At 54.9% G+C, this 19,490-nt stretch overlaps 1 protein-coding gene across 1 annotated transcript in view; it reads right to left on the bottom strand.

Moving 5' to 3' along the window:
• MEGF6 (multiple EGF like domains 6) overlaps window positions 1-19,490 on the bottom strand; it is a 137,874-nt gene that overhangs the window by 97,421 nt on the left and 20,963 nt on the right. The window contains exon 4 of the mRNA XM_004384453.1: window positions 7,348-7,452. Coding sequence (XP_004384510.1) covers window positions 7,348-7,452 — 105 coding nt within the window. The remainder of the gene's footprint in view (window positions 1-7,347; window positions 7,453-19,490) is intronic.

Here is a 19,490-nt window from a genome sequence, read left to right as displayed (position 1 = left end):
TAGATCTTGAAAGAGCACAATGCTCAAGGTGGACACTGTTTAATATTTAAACTAAATTACTGTTTGGTTTTAAGAAGACTTCAGGGGATATTTTTGGTTTAAGGTTTAAAGATTATCTCAGGGCAATAGTTTCAGGGGTTCGTGCAGCCTCCATGGCTCCAGAAAGTCTGGAGTCCATGAGAATTTGAAAATCTGTTCTGCATTTTCCCCCTTTTGATTAGGATTATTCTATAGAATCTTTAATCAGAACGTTCAGTAATGATAACCGGGCACCATCTAGTTCTTCGGTCTCATGGCAAAGGAGACAGTTGTTCATGGAGGCAATTAGCCACACATTCAATTTCCTCCTCCTACTCCGGTCTCTACTTCCTCTGTTGCTCCAGGTAAACAACACGCTATTAAACAACAAATGAGTCAAAGAAGAAATCTCAAGAGAATTGAGAAAATCCTTGAGACAAATGCAAACAAAAATACAAATACCAAAACGTATGGGATACAGTGAAGGCAGTGCTCAGAGGGAAATTTACAGCTGTAAACACCTATGTTAAAAAAGACGAAGGCTCTTACGTCAATAACCTAACTCTACAGGTTGAGAACTAGAAAAAGAAGACCAAACTAAGCCCAAAGCTGCCAGACAGAGAGAAATAACAAAGATCAGAGCAGAGATAAATGAAATGGAGAATATAAAAATGAAATAGAGAAGGTCAAATGGTGTAGCTGCCCACTGTGAAAAACAGTTAGCCTTTCCTTAAGAAGTCAACCATAGAATCACCACGTGACCCAGCAATTCCACTCCTAGGTATGTACCCAAGAAACTTGAAAGCAGGATTCAAACAGATACATGTACACCAATGTTCACTGCAGTGCTATTCACAATAGCCAAAAGGTGAAACCACCCAAGTGTCCATCATCAGATGAATGGATAAACAAAATGTGGGATACACATACAGTGGAGTATTACTCAGCCATAAAGAACAATTCAGTTCTGATACATGCTATGACATGGATGAACCTTGAAAATGTTATGCTGAGCGAAATTAGTTAAGCGCAAAAGGACAAATGCTGTAGGATTCCCCTTCTATGAAATATCTAGAACAGGCAAATGCACAGAGACCAAAGATGATTAGTGGGCTGGGGTCAGGGGCAGAGGAGGGGGTGGGGAGTTACTGCTGAAGGGGCACTGAGTTTCCGTTTGGGTGATGGAAATACTTTAGAAATAAATAGGTGTGATGGTTACACAATTAATATTAATATAATTAATGCCACTGAATTGTACACTTAAAATGATTAAAATGGTAAATTTTATGTTATATTTATTTTACCACAATAAAATAAAATTTAAATGTCTACACCCATCTATAGAGCCCCGATGGGGAAGGTGGGTCCTGGGACTACCCATCACGTCCCTCTCCGAGCACCTAGCACAGCTCCCCTGGGTGTTCCTGCTCTCAGGGTCCACCCCTCAGCAAGGACAGGGGCAGCAAAACACCAAAGCCAAGGCCACTCTGCCCAGGAGGCCAGACAGCGAGGCTCCCAGGTGTGCAAGGTCCTCCCAAGTGTGCTGGGTCCTCCCCAGGTGTGCAAGGTTCTCCCAAGTGTGCTGGGTCCTCCCCAGGTGTGCAACGTCCTCCCAAGTGTGCTGGGTCCTCCCCAGGTGTGAAATGTCCTCCTCAGGTATGTTGAGTCCTTCCCAGACATTCTGACTCCTCCCTGGATGTGAGGGCTCCTCCCCAGGCATGCAGGGTCCTCCCCAGGTGTGCAGGGTCCTCCATGGGTGTGGTTCCCTCCTCACTGGGTGTACGGGGTCCTCCCTGGATGTGATGGGTCCTTTCCAGGTGTGCAGGGTCCTCCCCAGGTGTGCAGGGTCCTCCGTGGGTGTGATGAGTCCTCCTCAGGCTTTCTGATTCCTCCCTGGGTATGCAGGGTCCTCCCCAGGCATGCAGGGTCCTCCGTGGGTGTAGTGGATCTTCCCCTACACCAGAGCCTCATGCCCACACCTCTACCCCAGGCAGACCACATTGGCGGAAACCTTCTGCTCGGCCAAGCCCAGAGCCAAGTGCAGGGAACTGTGTGGGGAGCCTGGAACCACAGCTACGATCAAGGTCAGAGGAGAGGTCAGGGCAGGTTAGACCAAGGTCACATCCACAAGGACAGGAGCTGAGGTGCCTGAGCCTGGGACCATCTCAGCACAGGTCTCAGAACAGGGCCCCACAGCGGGTGGCAGGACCACAGAGGCGCTCAGACCAGCCTTCAGCCAACCCAGCTCAGCTGCAGCACCCCACCAGGGTGAGGCCCACAGACCTGGCAGCCTGTGCAAGATGGGCAGAGGCTGTGCACTGTGCCCAGGGGAACATTCCAGTGCTTTGCCCCCTAGTCCTTCCAGGAACCTCTCCAGTGGGAGGGCAGGGCTGGGGGCCAGAGTCTGAGACCACCAGCAACAGCACCAGACCCACTGGGCCATGGGCATCTGGGCCTGGGGCAAGGGGTCAGTCTCCTACTGCAGGACAGTGTGCAGCATTGAAAAGCAGCTGGGGGGAAGGCTTCTCTCCATCCACCAATTATCCCAGTTTAGAAACAGTCGCCCTTGAGCCAAGGCTGGGGACTAAAGCTGCTGAGGCCCGCCCATGTCCCTCCATGGAAGCCAGGCCTGCCCATCCATGGGAGGTCTGCTTCCCAGCAGAGCCGCAGGGCACCCACCAGCTCATTCCCAAGGGCCCCACCCCCTCGCTTCCTGCTCGGGTGGGGGATCGTGCCCCTTTAGAGGGACAGGCCTGAGTGTGGAGGCTCGGCAGGACCCCGATGTCCTGCAGGCCAGCCCCATGCAGCCCTCCTGGCTCAGTCCCAGCTCAGAGATGGTGCCAGTGTCCTCAGGAACCCAGCTGGACCTTCTCCTCCAGTCCCTACTCAGCTCCACTGCTGTCCTTCTCCCACCTGGAAGGTCCACCTGCACCTCCCAGAACTTCCTCAGCCCACAGGCCCCCCATGTCTGCCCCACCTCCACCAGGAACCCCTTGGATCCACAATCAACACCCATGGAAGCGGAAGCAGCAGTCAAGGATTTATCAAACGACATATTGCACTGGGCAAGTCTGCTGCAAAAGACCTCTTTAAAGTATTAAAAAAGCAAAGATGTCACTTTGAGGACTAAGGTGCACCTGACCCAAGCCATGGTGCTTTCAATCGCCTTATATGCATGTGAAAGCTGGGCAATGAATAAGGAAAACTGAAGAAGAAGTGATGCATTTGAATGATGGTGTTGGCAAAGAATATTGAACATGCCATGGACTGTCAGAAGAATGAGCAAATCTGTCTTGGAAGAAGTACAACCAGAATGCTCCTTAGAAGTGAGGAGGGCAAGACTTTGTCTCACTTACTTTGGATATGTTATCAGGAGGGACCAATCCCTGGAGAAGGACATCATGCTCGATAAAATAGAAGGTCAGAGAAAAAGAGGAAGACCCTCAATGAGATGGATTGATGCAATGGCTGCAACAATGAGCTCAAACATAGCAATGTTTGTGAGGATGGTGCAGGATGGGGCAACATTTTATTCTGTTGTATGCGGGTTCAACTTAATGGCACCTAACAACAACACCAATGTTCTTAAGTATAAGTTTTTCTCTCCTATTTCTTCCTTAAAGATTCAACACCTGCTGGCGTGAGAAGCAAATGTCATCAGCAAATATTGGGGGACAAAGGGGACCTTCCACCCAAGCTTCCTTGGCTGGCACAAAATAGGACAAAGCCACATTTCATGGGTAAACACCATTCTTGGTCAGTCTGATAGAACTGATACTTCTGTAGGACTCTGGGGCCCTGCGAGGGACAGAAGGATCCCCAGGGCCCACCACCACCACCCTCCGCTGACTGATGGTGCTGACCCACAGGGCAAAGGGGCCACAGTCCTGGGGGTCTGCCCCGAGCCCAGACATCCCAAGGGCAAGGCCGCATGGGAGCAAACCCCTCACAAGCTTAGGCATGCCAGTGTGTGTTTCTGGGTGGCAGTCACCCCAAGAATAAGGGACAAAGCCAGTCCCACCGTCACCATCCCTTATGACCTCACACTGCCCCCACTGCTCTCATTCTGACAGTAGCCTCACTGCCTGGTCCTTCCTCCACTGCTCTTAGCTTTCCCCGACCTCACAGAACATTCCAACATTTTATTCCCATTGAACACCAGGGGAATTGAGCTGTCTTAGTCCCACCGAGGGGGGATGCGGAAGTCCACCCTGGACAAACAGAGCCTCTGCCCTGTCTGACCACAGCAGGGCCTGGGGTGGGCTGGATGGGGGCTGGATGGGGGCTCTGCTGCAGGCTGGCACCCCAGGCCCTGCCTTCCACCTCCCTGCCTGCCACCCACACAGGCCGCTTTGTGCTCAGCAGGCCTCTACCGCTCCATAGAGAGCTTTCAGGGCAGGCGGGGGAACAAAGACATGGAGCCAGGCCCCCAAGAGCCGACTCAACAGACCAGGCCTGGCTGGTGATCTGGGCAGGAGGGGGCAGCAGGGGGCTTCCCAGGGGCTCCTTCCCCACCCTCACTGCTCTCCACAAATCAACAAGCAGTTCCTTTTCCCTCCCCTACTCTTTTGTTCAAATGAAAGAATTTGGGGGAGCCAGAAAAATGTGGCTTTTATTTTCAAAACTGGAATCAATTATATTGGGGGGTTGGTTAAATACTCCCAACCATGCTCAGACTCAGGTCTGCGGCACCCAAGCCCAGCCTTGAGGAGGGAGTGGAAGGTGAGTGGTGGAGGTTTAGGAGTGGAGCTTGAAGGACACAGTTGTCCCCAAAGGCCACTCAACCTGCACAGCACACCCAGCCCTTCCTCAGAGAGAGTGTCTCAGCGGTCTCCACCTGTCTTTGCAGGCCACATCTGTCCCCAACAGGACAGGCCACTGTCCCAGGAAGCCCACCCACCCAGAAGGCAGAGGGCTGGTCACAGGCCCAACCCCCTGTGAAGAAGGTCAGGAGTGGGGTGTCGGACCGTGCCCCTTCCTTCCTCCTGACTGAGGCTTGGCACCGCCCAAGAGGTGGTCACATGTGCCGCTAGGCACCATGTGACCGGGCCGCTGTCTGACCTCTGACCCTGGTGTCCTCCTCCACACAGCGGGTTAAAAGGGGACTCAGTGAGCGAGTGCAGGCAGAGCAGGGAGCAGGGCTCTTCCGAAGCCTTTGAGGGGTCAGGAGAGCAGGGGCTGAAGGCCAGGCCTGAGCACTGCTGACTCCAGGGAACACAGACCAGGGAGGCGCAGCACAGGGCAGTGTGAGCCCCTATCCCACCCCGGGCCCTCACAGATGGACCACTAAGCCCACTCAGCACACACACCCCTGAACCCTGGGACTGAGCAGGACAGCCCCCAGCAAGATGTCAAGCTCCACCCCCTGCCCCATCTTCCTACCCCCTACACATTCCCCCACACCCCCATCCCACTACCACGCCCTACACTCCCTCCTCACCGGATATGGAGTCCTCTGCTAGAGGTCAAGTGTCAGGGTCTCCAGAGGGGAGGGGAGAGGAGAGGAGGGAAGGGGAGGGGGAGGTTGCTCAGCACAAAGGGTGGTAGGTGGCCTTCACAAAGTCTCAGGCCAGGAGGTGAGGAGGCAGCTCCCGGTGAGTAGAAAGGGGGGTAGATTGGAAGACGGCCAGCTGGGGCTCCACGGGAAGGTCAAGTGCCCCTCGATGATTCCCCAGGACAGACACCACTCCAGAGGCCCCTCCCAGCCCCTCCTCAGGAGCAGCGACCACAACAGGGTCTGTTTTGCCAACCATGCAGCCATGACTCTGCCTTGAAGCCCCCCAAAGGTCGCTGCTGGGACCCCCCACTCCACATGGCCAAACCTGGTTTTTCCAATGAAGCTAAAGTCCAGCAGTGCCCGTTTCAGAAAGAGCAGACAGATGGGGCAGAGGCCTCCCTGAGGGGCTAATACCACAGGCCTCATTAAAGTTCCGGAGAAGAGGTGAAGCGTGACCACCGAGCCCCTCATCCCGTGGGGACTCCCCCGCCCGCCATGACTAGCTCTAGTCTAAATCACAAGGAGGCCTGGCCCAGCCTTGGAGCTGGGGTGTCACAGAGTGGTGTCGGGGCTGAGGGCCCCCCAGTACCTCCCCGAGCAGCCACCCTCCTTGCCGTCCAACTACGTGGGACAAGCCCAGCAGAGCACACCGACAACAAAGTCTTCTCGGTAAACAGTCGCCCAGTCAGCATCCTGGGTAGCTGGCCCCATCTCAGAACCATGCAGAAGACCCACCAGCTCCCCCGGGACCCCTCTGTTAGGCCATCACCGAACAGCAAGTGGGCGGAGGTCTCCTTACAAACATGCAAACCACCCCCGGACCCCCAGACTTCCCCGCCGCCTGCTGGGCAGACAGGAAGCGACGGCATACATTCCCCACCCACCAGAGGTGTCCACCTGGGAAGAAGTCCCTAACCGCTCCCACAGAAGCCACTTCAAAGTAGCGGAAACGGCTGCAAGTATCCCATTTCACCCGGACGGCTGGCCTGTGTTCCGGCGCCAAAGGCGCCTTTAAACTCCACGTTCAATGAAGACACTTGGAAAGAGCAGGAACCCAAGGGGAGAGGAGCGCATGCCTCCCCGCCTCTCAAAGGACGTGCCAGATTACTCTTTGTCCTGCGTCAGCACACTTTCCTCTACAAGGATTCTGTCGCCCATCCTCCACTCAGGGACCCTTTCCCGTAGGACAACTCGGGCATCACAGCCTGGTTCTCGCACTTGGTATGGGGCTCAAACCCTGAAGGCAGGACCCTGGGACGCCCCATCCTCAATTCCGAGGACAATGACAGCCTCCAGCAAGGTGGGCAGTGCTGCGCAGGGACCCCTGATGCTGTTCCCCCAGCTGCTTGGGGATCCCATGAGGCCCTGCCTCGCTCTGGGCCTGGTGTCCATCTAAAGGACTGTGTGGGGACCAGGCATCCACGGAGGAAGTGAGACCCTTAGGGCAGCCCTTCTCCCAACAGCAGAGAGGGTGTGAGGGAAGGGGGTGGGAGAGGTGTGGACACTCCCTGCATGCCTAGGACTGTGCCCGGGCAGTCAGCCCCTCTGTGTCGCCCAGCCCGGCTGCATCCCCCACCCCACTGAGTCCCCTAGCCTCATGGCATCTCCCAGCCCCATTGCATCCTTTGGCCCCTCTGCATCCCCTAGTCCCACTGTGTCCCCCAGCCCCACTGTGTCCCCAAGCCCCACTGTGTCCCCTGGCCCCATTGCATCCCCTGGCCCCTCTGCATCCCCCAGCCCCGTTGCATCCCCCAGGCCCACCACTCCCAGCCTTGCCACGGCCAGGGCCTTGGCACATCCCCAGCTGGGTGTCTCGACAGTGCCCTACTCACCGTACTGACAACGGGGACCCTGGAAGCCTTGGGGACAGAGGCATGGCTGGGTGGAGCCTGGCTGGCAGCGGCCGCCGTTGAAGCAGATTCCAGAGCTGCAGACGGCTGTGGGAAGAAAGAGGGGCTAGGTGAGGAGGGGCAGGGCAGGGGCCAGAGTCTGGGGGATTCCCAAACAGACCACCCAGGGAAGCGACAGGTGACCCACTGGGGGAGCCACAGGTAAGGCCATGTGCTTGACACAAAGGCCCCGGGGACACCAGTGAAGCTTCCCTATTCAGCTCCTGCCTGCCCTGTCCTGTGGCTCTGAGATGGTGGGGGTCCCCTGACAGGACAGCAGGCCCAGCCAGGATCCAAGCCCAGGACTCTCAGGTGTCCGGGTCTGGAGGACCAGCCTGGGCCCATGTGAAGAGACACATGGCTTTCACAGGGCTTCTTGCTCCTTGTCATTGTGCACCCACGCCTGCCAGCTGCTGCCTCAAGCTTGGTGGGGGCGTTCCCCTCAGGGCACCCCTGCAGGCATCCCAGATGGTGCTTTCCCACACCCTAAACTCTGGCCCCACACCCTCCTCCCTCTAGCGAACCCCTAAGGCAGCATGAGGATGTATCCAAAACAGGAGGGAGGAGGCCGGGGGAGGCCCAGCCATGGGCCTAGTGCAGCCACAAGGAACCCAGGGGGAATGCACAGAGACCCCGGAACCTGCAGAAGGAAGCCCAGAGCCCACATTAAGGGAAACATCAGTGCCCCAGGCACAGAGGGCCCAAAACCTCTGACACAGGCAAGTTTATGGAGAATGGAAAACCTGTGTGTTTACTTTTCACCATGACATCCAGCCCAACCCGCAAAGGCAGGCCACCCCCCAGGTGGGGAGCAGGTGCCCAAGCCAGACATCTAGGAAGGCAGGACCCACGAACAGTGACTTCCCACCCTGGGGCCCAGCACCCCTGCCCTGCCACAGTTCTGAGTCTACGTCATTGGAGGGGAAGCGGCAACTCGCCCCTGTTCCCATCCATCCATCCCTCCTCTGAGTCAATGGCGGCTCCCTCTGCCCTGTCCCCCTACTCACACACCCCTGGTTCAGATGCCCTGTTCTGACCCCTGTCCTCACAGTCCTCAAGTGTTCTTCTTCCTCATCCCACCCTTCTCCACCCTGCCTCCCCTATCCCGCCAGGAAGCATCTGCCTAGTTCTGGAACTGACAGGAAAGGGAACGAGCTCCTAAAAAGTCATACTGAAAGGACAAGTATGATCTCACTTATATGAAATAAGCAAAGCTAGAGAAACCAGAGATGATCAGTGGTTACCAAGGGTGGGAGGGAGGGAGAAAGGAGGAGTTTTTGCTTAGGGGGCATTGAGTTTATGTTAACAGTGGTGCAACGATTTGGAAAAGGATAGCAAGAATGGGTGCACAAACTGAAGAATATAACCAATGTCACTGAATTGTACATGTGGAAATCGTTGAATTGGTGAAGGTTTTGTTATATATATTTTCACCACACACACACAGTCATACCAAGACCCTGTTCCCCTCTTCTCTCTGGACCAGCCCATGGTAGCACCCCTGACTGTCTGTGCTAAAAACATCACCCCTCGAGGCCAGTGGACTGCACTCCTCTTTCCAGAGAGGCGAGTGACAGGCACAGCCAACTCTACTGCACACACATGCACACATGCACACATGCACACACACGCACACATGCACACGTGCCCATGTGCACACACACACGTATACATGTACACATGCATGTGCATGCACACACAGTCACATGCACACATGCACACACATACATGTGCACACACACACACACCAGGACACAGGGCTAGAAGCAGCCACTGCTCTCTCTTCCTTACGGACGTTAGTAACTGATCACCTCTCTGGGCCAGACATCTTTGCTTTTTAAGATTTTACAGAAGTCTTTTGCAGCAGATTTGCCCAATGCAGTATGTTGTCTGATTTCTTGACTGCTGCTTCCATGGGCAATGACTGTTGATCTAAGTGAAATGAAGTCCTGAAAGGAAACCGGAAGAAGAATTGACACATTTGAATTGTGGTGCTGGTGAAGAATATTGAATATACCATAGACTGCCAGAAGAACAAACAATCAGTCTTGGACCGGGCAATGTTTCATTCTGATATACGTAAGGTCGCTATGAGGGAGAGCCCACGCAATGACACCTAACAATAACTGGGCCAGACGTGGCCTCAACCACATCGTCAGGGTAGACCATGGAGGAGCCCATCCATCACTGTTTTGAGATGAGAGTTTGTTTATTTCTAAAGCACATGGCAAATTGCCCTTCCATGTCTCTGTAAATGGCACCGCCACTCGCCTAAATTGGCTCAGGTCAGTCACCTGGGAGCCGTTCTCACATGTATGCTAGAGCTCGATCCATACCCGTATCCGACTCCAGCTTGCCCAGTCGGTACTGCTACCCATGTATCTTGAACACACCCATTTCTCTCCATCTCCATTGCCACCATGCCAGCCAAAGCCACTGTCACCTCTTGCCCCAGCACACCCTCTGCTCTCCCCTCTCCGCCCTTCACTCCTGCTCACCAAAATTCCATTCTCTACCCTAAAGCCTTCATGATCTTTTAAAACAAAATCTGGATTATGGCAGCCCTGGTTGAAAGCCCCTCAATGGCTGCCTTGACTTAGAACAAGCTCAGCTCAGACCCCTGCCTGGTGCTCAGCCCCATTCCCCACACCCCACCCACTCACCCTCCCCTCCCAAGGCCCAGCGCTCTGAGCACAGCAAGCTCTCCTGACTTGGAGGCCCTGTGTAAGCAAGCTGTTCCTGCCCCCACCAACGCTTAGACAACCTGCCCCTACCCTAAACGCCTCTTCCCCAGGGAGCCTTGCTCAGCTCCCAGTGCTCAAGGCCCCTGCACTTTCCCACTGTCATGCCCTCAATGATAATCAAGCATTTAATTAGGTCACAGCTATCTCCTGGCCCAGGAGTCCCTTGGTGGTGTAAACAGTTAATGCACTTGGCTGCTAACCAAAAGGTTGGCAGTTCAAATCCACCCAGAGGCACCTCACAAGAAAGGCCTAGTGATCTACTTCCAAAAAACCAGCCATCGAAAGCCCTGTGGAGCACAGTTCTACTCTGACACATCGGGTTGCCATGAGTTGGAATGGACTTAGTGGCAACTGGTTTGTGTGTTTTTGTTTTCTTATCTCCCAACCCAGGCTATGGGCTGTCTGTGAGAGTCTGTCCTCTTCACCATTATGTTGTTCAGCACCAACACTTAAGAGATGCTTGGTAAATTTTGTTGAATGAATGAACAAACAACTAAAAGGCTGGGCAAAGCTGGATATGAGAGGGGTTATTTGTAGAAAAGCTTTAGGGGAAAGGGCAGGAGTTCTGTTTTCAAGACAGGTGGCTGCACATGGCATCACATCCATAGAAATGGTAAAAACTGAAGTTTTAAACAAAGCTGCACAAAGCTACACTCCAAACCAAGAAGGGGTATTCCAGGTGGCCAGAGGCTCGTGGGATGCTAGAAAGATGGGAGACCACAGAGGGAGGCCTCGGCCCACACCTGGCAAGAATGGATGCCTGGGGCAGAACGGGCATCAGTGCAAACCTACAGGGTACTGGTGGGCACCACAACCTGCCCTCCATGACTCCCACCCTAGTGGACAGGGCAGTAAGAGTGGAGGGGAGCTCATGGCAGGAGGACATGGCAGTGATCTGGAGTTCAGTGACACCTGCCTCCAGCAGCACAGCCCACTCTTACCCACCGTCACTGCACACTAAACAGTGGCAGCATATCCCACCATCCCTCCCAGTGGACGGTGCAGAGAGGCACAGGTTGTCCCCACCATAACCCAACCAAGAACCACCCAACACTTGAGGAAAGCCAACACATGGAAGAGATAATACATTCAGAAAACAGAAGAACTTACACCTGAGAAAATAGAGTTCATGAGCATCAGAGTGTGGCTTTAGAAGTAGGACATTTGAAATCCTCTGTGAGAAAAAGGGAGGGCATCATATAAATGAAAAAAAAGAATACGTGGAAGAAGAAAGAACCAAGTGGGAAATATGGAAATGAAATATATTAAAACTCAATATCTAGGTATTAAATGAAAAAATGGATACATGCTTTGCAAAAACAAATTTGAGATTTATAAGAAAATTTTATACTTAACCTCAGTTAATTTAAAGAAAAACAAAACAATAAACACTAATGAACCTAAGGAGCACCTGGTGTGGCCCTGCAGTGTAGTGAATTACTTAATATGGCCCTTCTAGCCATGGTTTGTGACTCCCACAAAATGACTGGGTGCAGATAAGGTGTTTGTGGCCCACCAAGGGGATTGGACAGCCTGTTAATAATGCAAATAAGGAGCATGGAACACTTGCGGGGGTGGGACCATGCAAATAAGGTATATGGAACCCTAACAAAGGGATTGGTCAGTTTTGCCATCCCACTAGGCTTAAAGGGAACCAATCCCAGAGGCAGCAAGAGGGGACCTCACTACCACCAAGAAAAGCCAGGAGTGGAGCACATCCTTTGGACCTGGGGTCCATGTGCTGAGAACCTCCTAGACCCAGAAGACAGATACAGCTGTAACACCAGAGACAGTGCAAAATAGTGGCAAGCACGGCAGAGTACAGCAGTAAAGAAACGGTGGCAGCATGAGACAGCGCTGTGGGCTTCCTAGCCCATGGAGCAAGGTAGCTACAGTGGGGATGCCAACTCATGGAGCGAGAGAGCTGAGCACCTTCAGGCTGAGGCTTACTGGCCGAGTGGGGTGCCTCTGGGCATTTGCTGGCGGAACTAAGAGAGCTCTGTAACAGGCCAAGGGCCGAGGGCCAAGAGAGAGGCCTGCCTGCAGGCATGGCCGAGAAGCTGTCTAGTCCAATAAACTATATCATGAGTCGCTCCTGATCCTGAATTGTAACCTGTTACTTCCCTGATAAATTCTATAGCTGTGAGTATAGTCTGTAAGTTCTGTGTGGCCATTGCAAGGAATTAATGAACCCAGCAGAGAAGTAGAGAGTGCCATGGGAGGGACACTTGGTGTCAGAACTGGTAAAAAGGTTAGAGAAAGGAAGTTTGTCTGATCTCTGCCTGGCAGGAATCAGCCTTAGGCTTATACTGATTTTGATTCTCTTTCCTCCCACTTGTAAAGTTAGATGAGATCTGACGCTCTCGCGCCATTTTTACAGCTCCTCATGCCTGTTGGCCTGGCTGGGATGCACCCAACCTGACCCCCAGGGGCCTTGGGAGGAACTGTCTGAAGTCACCAAGCATGAGAAATACAAGCGCAGGTGGAGGTGACCTGGGCCCAAAGCGCCCACAGGGTCTGCTGCTGCCAAGAGGCCGTGCCCCCAGGGGCCAAGCCAGGGCAAGTTCAAACATGCCTGGAGGACTCCCCGCAGTAACTGCCACCCGTATGTCTCCCCTACGCAAAACCCCCACCAGCTTCCACTGCACCCAGAATCAAGGCCAGTGCCTGAGCAGGGCAGGGCTTTGCAGCTCAATGCCAAGTTCCAGTTCTTATATTTATCACCGGACAAATTTTTAACCTTTGTGAGTCTGTTCCCGCTCCGAACTAAAAAAATCCATTGCCATCAAGTCCATTTCAACTCATAGTGACCCTACAGGACTGAGTAGAACCACCCCATAGGGTTTCCAAGGAGCAGCTAGTGAATTTGAACTGTCGACCTTTTGGTTAGCAGCCGAGCTCTTAACCACTGCGCCACCAGGGCCCCACCTCGCCTCCGAAAAATGGTGAAATTCAAGCTAAGCTCTGTTACAGACGGTTTCCACATATCGATGTAGCGTTTTCAGTCACCCTGAGCACCATCAGTTTGACCTCCACATTATTTCCAAAAGCTGAGATTCACACTCACACCCTCACCCCAGCAGCAGCACCATCCCCAGGCCCAACCGGTTTCCTCCTGTGAGATCCAGGGGGGCAGGGAGCACGTCTTACATCTTACAGAAGAGGTGCTGGGACACTGACAATGTGCCGATCATCCCAGTTTCTCCCAGGACAGGCATTTTGCTTGGTGGTGAAGCCAGGTGGGTCAGCTTTGTTCCTGGAACAAAGACCTGGGAGGACCCTTAGGGTGTCTGATCTCAAGGGTGCTCCTCACCAGGTCTGGGTGCAGGATAGCAGATTTAGGGAGCCCTGCAAGAGGGCAGCACACCTAGGCAACACCTGTGCCATCTTAATGCCACTTTCTCTCATGGTGAATTGCGAGAGTAACTACGGAAACAGGGTTTTCGATTCCTCTCTGCGGGCTCGTTATTGCAAGTGCAGACCAGGGCCGTTTTCCCTGGAACTGCCACTTGGCCAGAGCCCGCGGCCTAGTCTCCTCTTCTCTCCTGAATGGCTGCCTGGTGGAATTACGGGGTCCGTGCCAGGCAGGATAAGTGCGACCCAGGGTGCACCCATCCCACAGCTATAAACACACGTGCCAAGGTCACCAAGTCTTCGCAATCTACATGGCAAAGAAATGTTAGACCCTCTGGAAGCCAGCCCTGCCTGTGAGCACCAGCTTGTGAGCGCCCATGTCCCTAGGGCCCCCTCAAAGCCTCCCAAATCTCACCAGCAGCCTCAGACCTGCATCTCATTCCACTGAGCCCAAGCAGGAGCCCTGGAGGAGCCCCAGGGGCTCCCGAGTGTTGGAGAAGCTGGCTTGAATGTGTGACTGACTTCCTCCCCCAGAAGGCCCCTCTGCTTGGAGATGGTTCAGTTGCTGGGGCTTCTCAGCCTCCCAGGGAGGGGCCTCTGGTTTTCCGTGTGTGCCTTATCCATCCACTCTGGAAACGGTCCTCAGTAGGGGTGGGCCCAGGAGCAGGACGGCCCCCTCCCCCTGGCTCCCCGATGCACATTCCCAGGGAGCTGAGGTGCTGCAGCCATGTGCTAATCAGGCCCAGCCAGCTCTGAATCCCAGCACCTTCTGGATGGAGTCTGAGTCTCAGGCCCTCACATGTAACAGGGATCAATGCCGTGCCGAGTCAGACAGGCAAGAGAGGACAGAGTAAAATCCTTGCTTGGCCTGGCTGGGGCCTTCGTCCAGGCCTCCTGAGGGCCGGCCAGGCCTGCCTGTGGCCAGACACGTGGAGGGCCTGTGCCGACACTGAGTCACCCAAGGGGTCTTGATGGTCCAGGGTCCTCACAGCCGGGCAGGTGCTAGGCTGCATTCCCCCACCAGCAGCTGACTGCAGGAACCAGTGGTGCCTGGCAGGGAGCTTTGTGGATGGCGCTGGACGAGAGCAAAGGGTTCCCAGCTTCTCTGTGATGTTCCCACGGCCAGTGTCGGCTCCAATGCCCCCAGGGCTGATGGCCAGTGTCAAAGAGGTGTCCTCAAAGGCGGGGACAGGGTCCATGTCAGGAAGCAGCGGGGGCGTGTCCAGAGCACAGCAGACCCGTAGCGTGATCACCCAGCCTCAGGCTGCCAGGCATCCTGGCCTGCAGGGATGCCGTGTTGTATCCAGGCTCCCTGAGCTTGCACCCCAGGAGATGCCCTGGCAGTCCAAACCTGCCAGCCCTGGCCCCTAAATCCTGCAAGTAATGACGAAGTGGGCAAATGGTGACTCTGCCTGCAGCCAGAGGGACCGGGCAGCCGAGGGATTCACAGGGGCTTGTGCTGCACAGTGAAGGAGCCGGGGAAACTTCTAGGACTCAGAAGTTTCCATGTGCCCCAAAGTGAGTGCTCCAGCAGCTGCGAGAGGCCAGCACCAAGCAGTCATGGCCTGGGGTGCTCGCTCTCCACGCAGACACATGGTGAACTCTAGGCTGGCCTCCTGCCCCCATGAAGTGGAGGAGCACAGCTATCCGTCACACAATGGAGGGGACTGGGGTTCACACAGCGATGGGCACGTGAAAGCCCAGAGAAACGGGGGTGATGGTGAGGATGACAGTGAGGGGTCCTTCATGGGATCCCTGAGCACACAGCTGGGAAATGGGTCTCATCTCAGCTGTTCTAAGCTGGCAGGTGGGTAACACTGTTTCCTAAGCCACATCCAAGCTGCTGATAAGGGCTGCGTGAGGACAGACAGGAAAGGATGAGAGTCTCGGGGTCCACCCACGAGGCCAGTCAGGGCTAGAGAAGAGTCGGTTCCCCTGGCCGTCCAGCAGTTCTGGGGCTGGGGCACGGCCAATGTCCCACCACCAACTTCCTCTCCACTGAGAGTCTCACTGTGTGTGTTGGGGGGGGTCAGGGGGGGAGTCGGTCCAGCTGCCCCATGCTGGGCCTGGAGGCTCCGGGACCCCAGCCCCCTGCGCCTGAGGCGGCACCTTCCGCACAGGTGGGCCTCGAGGAGACAGGTGGGCAGACCAGCCTTCGTCAGAACAGGGCCAGGCCTGGAGACACACAAGCCCCCTGAGTCAGGGAACCATGTCCTGAGAGGTGAGAGGACTATGTACCCCGATGATGACGGTGAAAGCCCACTGCCCCTCCAGCCCCCACATACGGCCAGGCCGCTGAACTCCCGGAGCGCAGGAAGGATGGGGCAGCACGCCCGTGCCTCTCCCTCCTTCTTTGTCCTCACCACATCCAGCTCCCAGGGTGTCGATGGGGCAGGGGCCATGCATCTGGAACCTTCCAGAAGGAGCTGGCCTGAACAGTGTGCAATCTGTCTTGGGATTGCTCTAGGCACCAGGCTACTGGCAGTATCTCCGGTCTCACTGCCTGAGCTCCCCACTGTACCGTGGCACCCAGGGACGGCTCAGCATCCCCAACACTGCACCCCTAGAAGCAGCCCAGGGGCTGGAACCAAACCTATGGTCAATGAGTTCTACATCAATGAACAACACTCCTTCCGTGCCCTTCTGCTAAGGCATCAGTTACATCCCCCGTGCTATCTGAGACAGCAACAGTGTAGTCCCTGAGCGCTGGGGGTGACGGAAAGTCTACAAGGTTGGCCCCACACACCCCACCCTGTCCCGTGTGGGATTCCTGGCCCAAAGGTCCTGTGAGCTCCCAGGGGGCAGGGGCTCCGGCTCCACGTGGCTCCATGCGGCCTGCAACTCCTGGGTGCTGGGGTGGGGGTGGGGGTCCCTAGGGGAGAAAAGAAGAGGGAACCCACGTGGCAGGGGTGAGTGTGGAGGGACTTCATCCTTCAGTGTGAGCGTGTGTGAGTGTGCATGTGCGTTTGTGTACATGTGTGAGCACATCTGTGTGTGCACACATGAGTGTGCAAATATGTGAGTGTGCGTGTGTGAATGTGTAAGCACGTGTGTATATGTGAGTGCACATGTGACTGTGTGCATATGTGAGTGCACACACAAGTGTGTGAATGTCCGTATGAGTGTGTACACACGTGAGTGGGTGCACGCGTGTGCATTAGCGTCCGTGAGTGAGAGACTCTGAGCTCCCTGGGGGATGGCGGGGTGGGGAGTGAACCAGCAAGTGTGAACCCTGGCACAGGTGAATGTGCGAGAGTGCTGCATGTGACCCCACCGTCGGGAGGGCCTGATGTGAGGGGATAGATAGTGAGAGGAACGGAAGTTACAGTAGGACACCACGCCCCCCAAAAACCACTTGAGCCTTTGTAGCAGTGCATGGTATCCAAGGGAGTGAGTGCAGGCCGGGACGCAGCATCGTGGGCCCCATCCAGGAAGGAAAAAGAAAAGCAAGCACAGAGGCAGGGAGCAGAGGGAGACCCCCAGGGTCACGGTGGCCCCTTCTTGCAGCCGACACCCTGCTCCCCGCTGGGCCCAGAGGAGGCAGCCGTCTGGGCCGGGCAGCCAAGCAGGGCCCTGGACATCCCAGGAGATGAGAGGCCTGCACTGTCCCTGGCCCTGTCTGCCTGCCAGCCCTGCACCCTGGGGTGCCTCAGCTGTGAACACAAGGAGAAGGCTTGTTGGCATCCAGATGCAGGCCAAGTCCGCAGCCCGGCTCCTACCCACTCTGCCCACCCTGTTGGTGGGCAGAAGACACAGCCATCAGAAGCCCTCCCCTACTGATGCGAAGCTCTCACAGACCACAGAGTTTTTTGAGGATATTTGGCCTCCCGCTAGACAGCTCCACCCACCTCTGCCCCGTGCACCCCTGCCTTGAGCATGCTTCTCCTGCCAGGCTCCCTGCCCCCAGGCCCACCCCTCACTTCACCAACCACCAGCACCTGGTGAGAGAGGCCTTTGGGACCCATCCAAGCCCCACCGCCCGGTCCCCTACCCCCACTGTGTCATTGTTCTTTGAAGCACTTGTCACCAGATGACACGTAATTGCTTTCTTCCTTCCTTCCTCTCTGGAGTGTCTCCAGCCCTGGGCCCTGAGCTCCATGCAATGGGTGGGGCCAATTTCCGTTCTCGAAGTACTCCAGAGCCACACATGGCTCCTGCACAACGGACGCCACAGACGTTTGCGGGGTGAATTGCCCATGCCAGCAACTCTCGATGCCTGCTCTAGGAACACTGCTCCACTGCTCGGTGGTGATCCTTTTCCTTTCTTCTTTCTCTCTGAAGATGCCCATAAACCCCACTGGTTTAGAAGCCCCTTGTCATGGATTGAATTATGTCCCCCCAAAAATGTGTGTATCACCAGACTGAGTCCAGTACAACCAGATGGTGCCCTGCTACCACCACTGACTACTCTGACAGGGATCACAACAGAGGGTCCCGAGCTGGAGAAAAATGTAGAACAAAATTCTAACTCACAAAAAAAGACCAGACCTACTGGCCTGACAGAGACTGGAGAAACCCCGAGAGCATGGCCCCTGGACACCCTTTCAGCTCAGTAATGAAGTCTCTCCCAAGGTCCACCGTTCAGCCAAAGATTAGACAGCCCCATAAAACAAAATGAAACTAATGGGGCACAACAGTCCAGGGACAAGGACTAGAAGGCAGGAGGGAACAGGAAAGCTGGTAATAGGGAACCCAAGGTTGAGAAGGGACAGTGTCGACATGTCTTGGGGTTGTTAACCATTGTCATAAAACAATATGTGTCTAACTGTTTAATGAGAAACTATTTGTTCTATAAACCTTCATCTAAAGTACAATAAAATAATAATAATAATGAAATACGTGTATCGGTTTGGCTGGGGCATGATTCCCGGCATTGTGTGATTTTCCCATGTGCTGTAAATCCTGCCTCTATGATGTTAATGAGGGAGGATGCGCGGCAGTTGTATTAGTGAGGCAGGACTCAATCTACACGATTGGATTGTGTCTTGAGGCAATCTCTTGAGATACAAGAGAGAAGCTAGCAGAGAGACAGCAGGACCTCATATCACCAAGAAAGCAGTGCCAGGAGCAGAGCGCAGACCCAGGGTCCCTGTGCGGAGAAGCTCCTAGTCCGGAGGAACATTGATGAGAAGGCCAATAGAGAGAGAAAGCCTTCCCCTGATGCTGACACCCTGAATATGGACTTTTAGCCTACTTTACTGTGAAGAAGTAAATTTCTCTTTGTTAAAGCCATCCACTTGTGGTATTTCTGTTAAAGTAGCACTTGATGACTAAGACACCCCTAATACTCCATCTCAGGAATCCAGGGTGCACATTAGCTCATAAAGGCTCTGACAAGTCCCGCAGAAATGAAGCCTCCTCAACTCTGCTCCACGCAGATGGCCCCATGCTTCCTGGACCACAGAATCCTTTCCAAGTGTACACTTCACACCCAGGGAGCTGGTGCTGCTTCCCACAGCAACCCACACCCTGCCTCTCCCTCTGCGGCCTCCGGGGACACTCTGACCCATCCCACTGGCCAAGCCCAGCCTAACCCAGAAGAGGCAGAGGGGCAGCCACAAATGGGGCCTCCCAGTGCCTCACCCCTGTGCGTGTCCCTTTCAGAGGCTAGGGCAGACTCTGTGCATCAGGGTTCCTCCCTTCGATGACGGGGAGCCCAAGGCAGACGGTTCGGCCAGGACCCTGGGCGACTACAGATGAAACATCAGGAGGGTCCAGGCAAAACTTTTCACCCCGACTGGTTAAGAGTGGGGTTCAAGGAGCCTCCCCAAGCAGAAAGGACAAGGTCTAAGCCTGCTGCAGCTGGGGTGCGCTGTCAGCAGAGCCACGCAGCTCCGGGGCCCTGGTCACCGGCCACACCGCCTGGCCCCGCATGTTTTCCTCCCAGTCCCTTGCCAGCCACAGTGCTGCTGGGTGGAGATTGGAGAAATGGCAGCATGATTAGAAGCTTCCGGCCATTCTCTCTCACAGGCATTAAACATCTCTGCG

The sequence above is a fragment of the Trichechus manatus genome, unplaced genomic scaffold (assembly GCF_000243295.1).
Source record: "Trichechus manatus latirostris isolate Lorelei unplaced genomic scaffold, TriManLat1.0 scaffold00122, whole genome shotgun sequence".
Taxonomy (NCBI): Eukaryota; Metazoa; Chordata; class Mammalia; order Sirenia; family Trichechidae; genus Trichechus; species Trichechus manatus.
The sequence above is the reverse complement of the archived record's forward strand: the minus strand, read 5'-3'. Positions and strand labels throughout refer to the sequence as shown.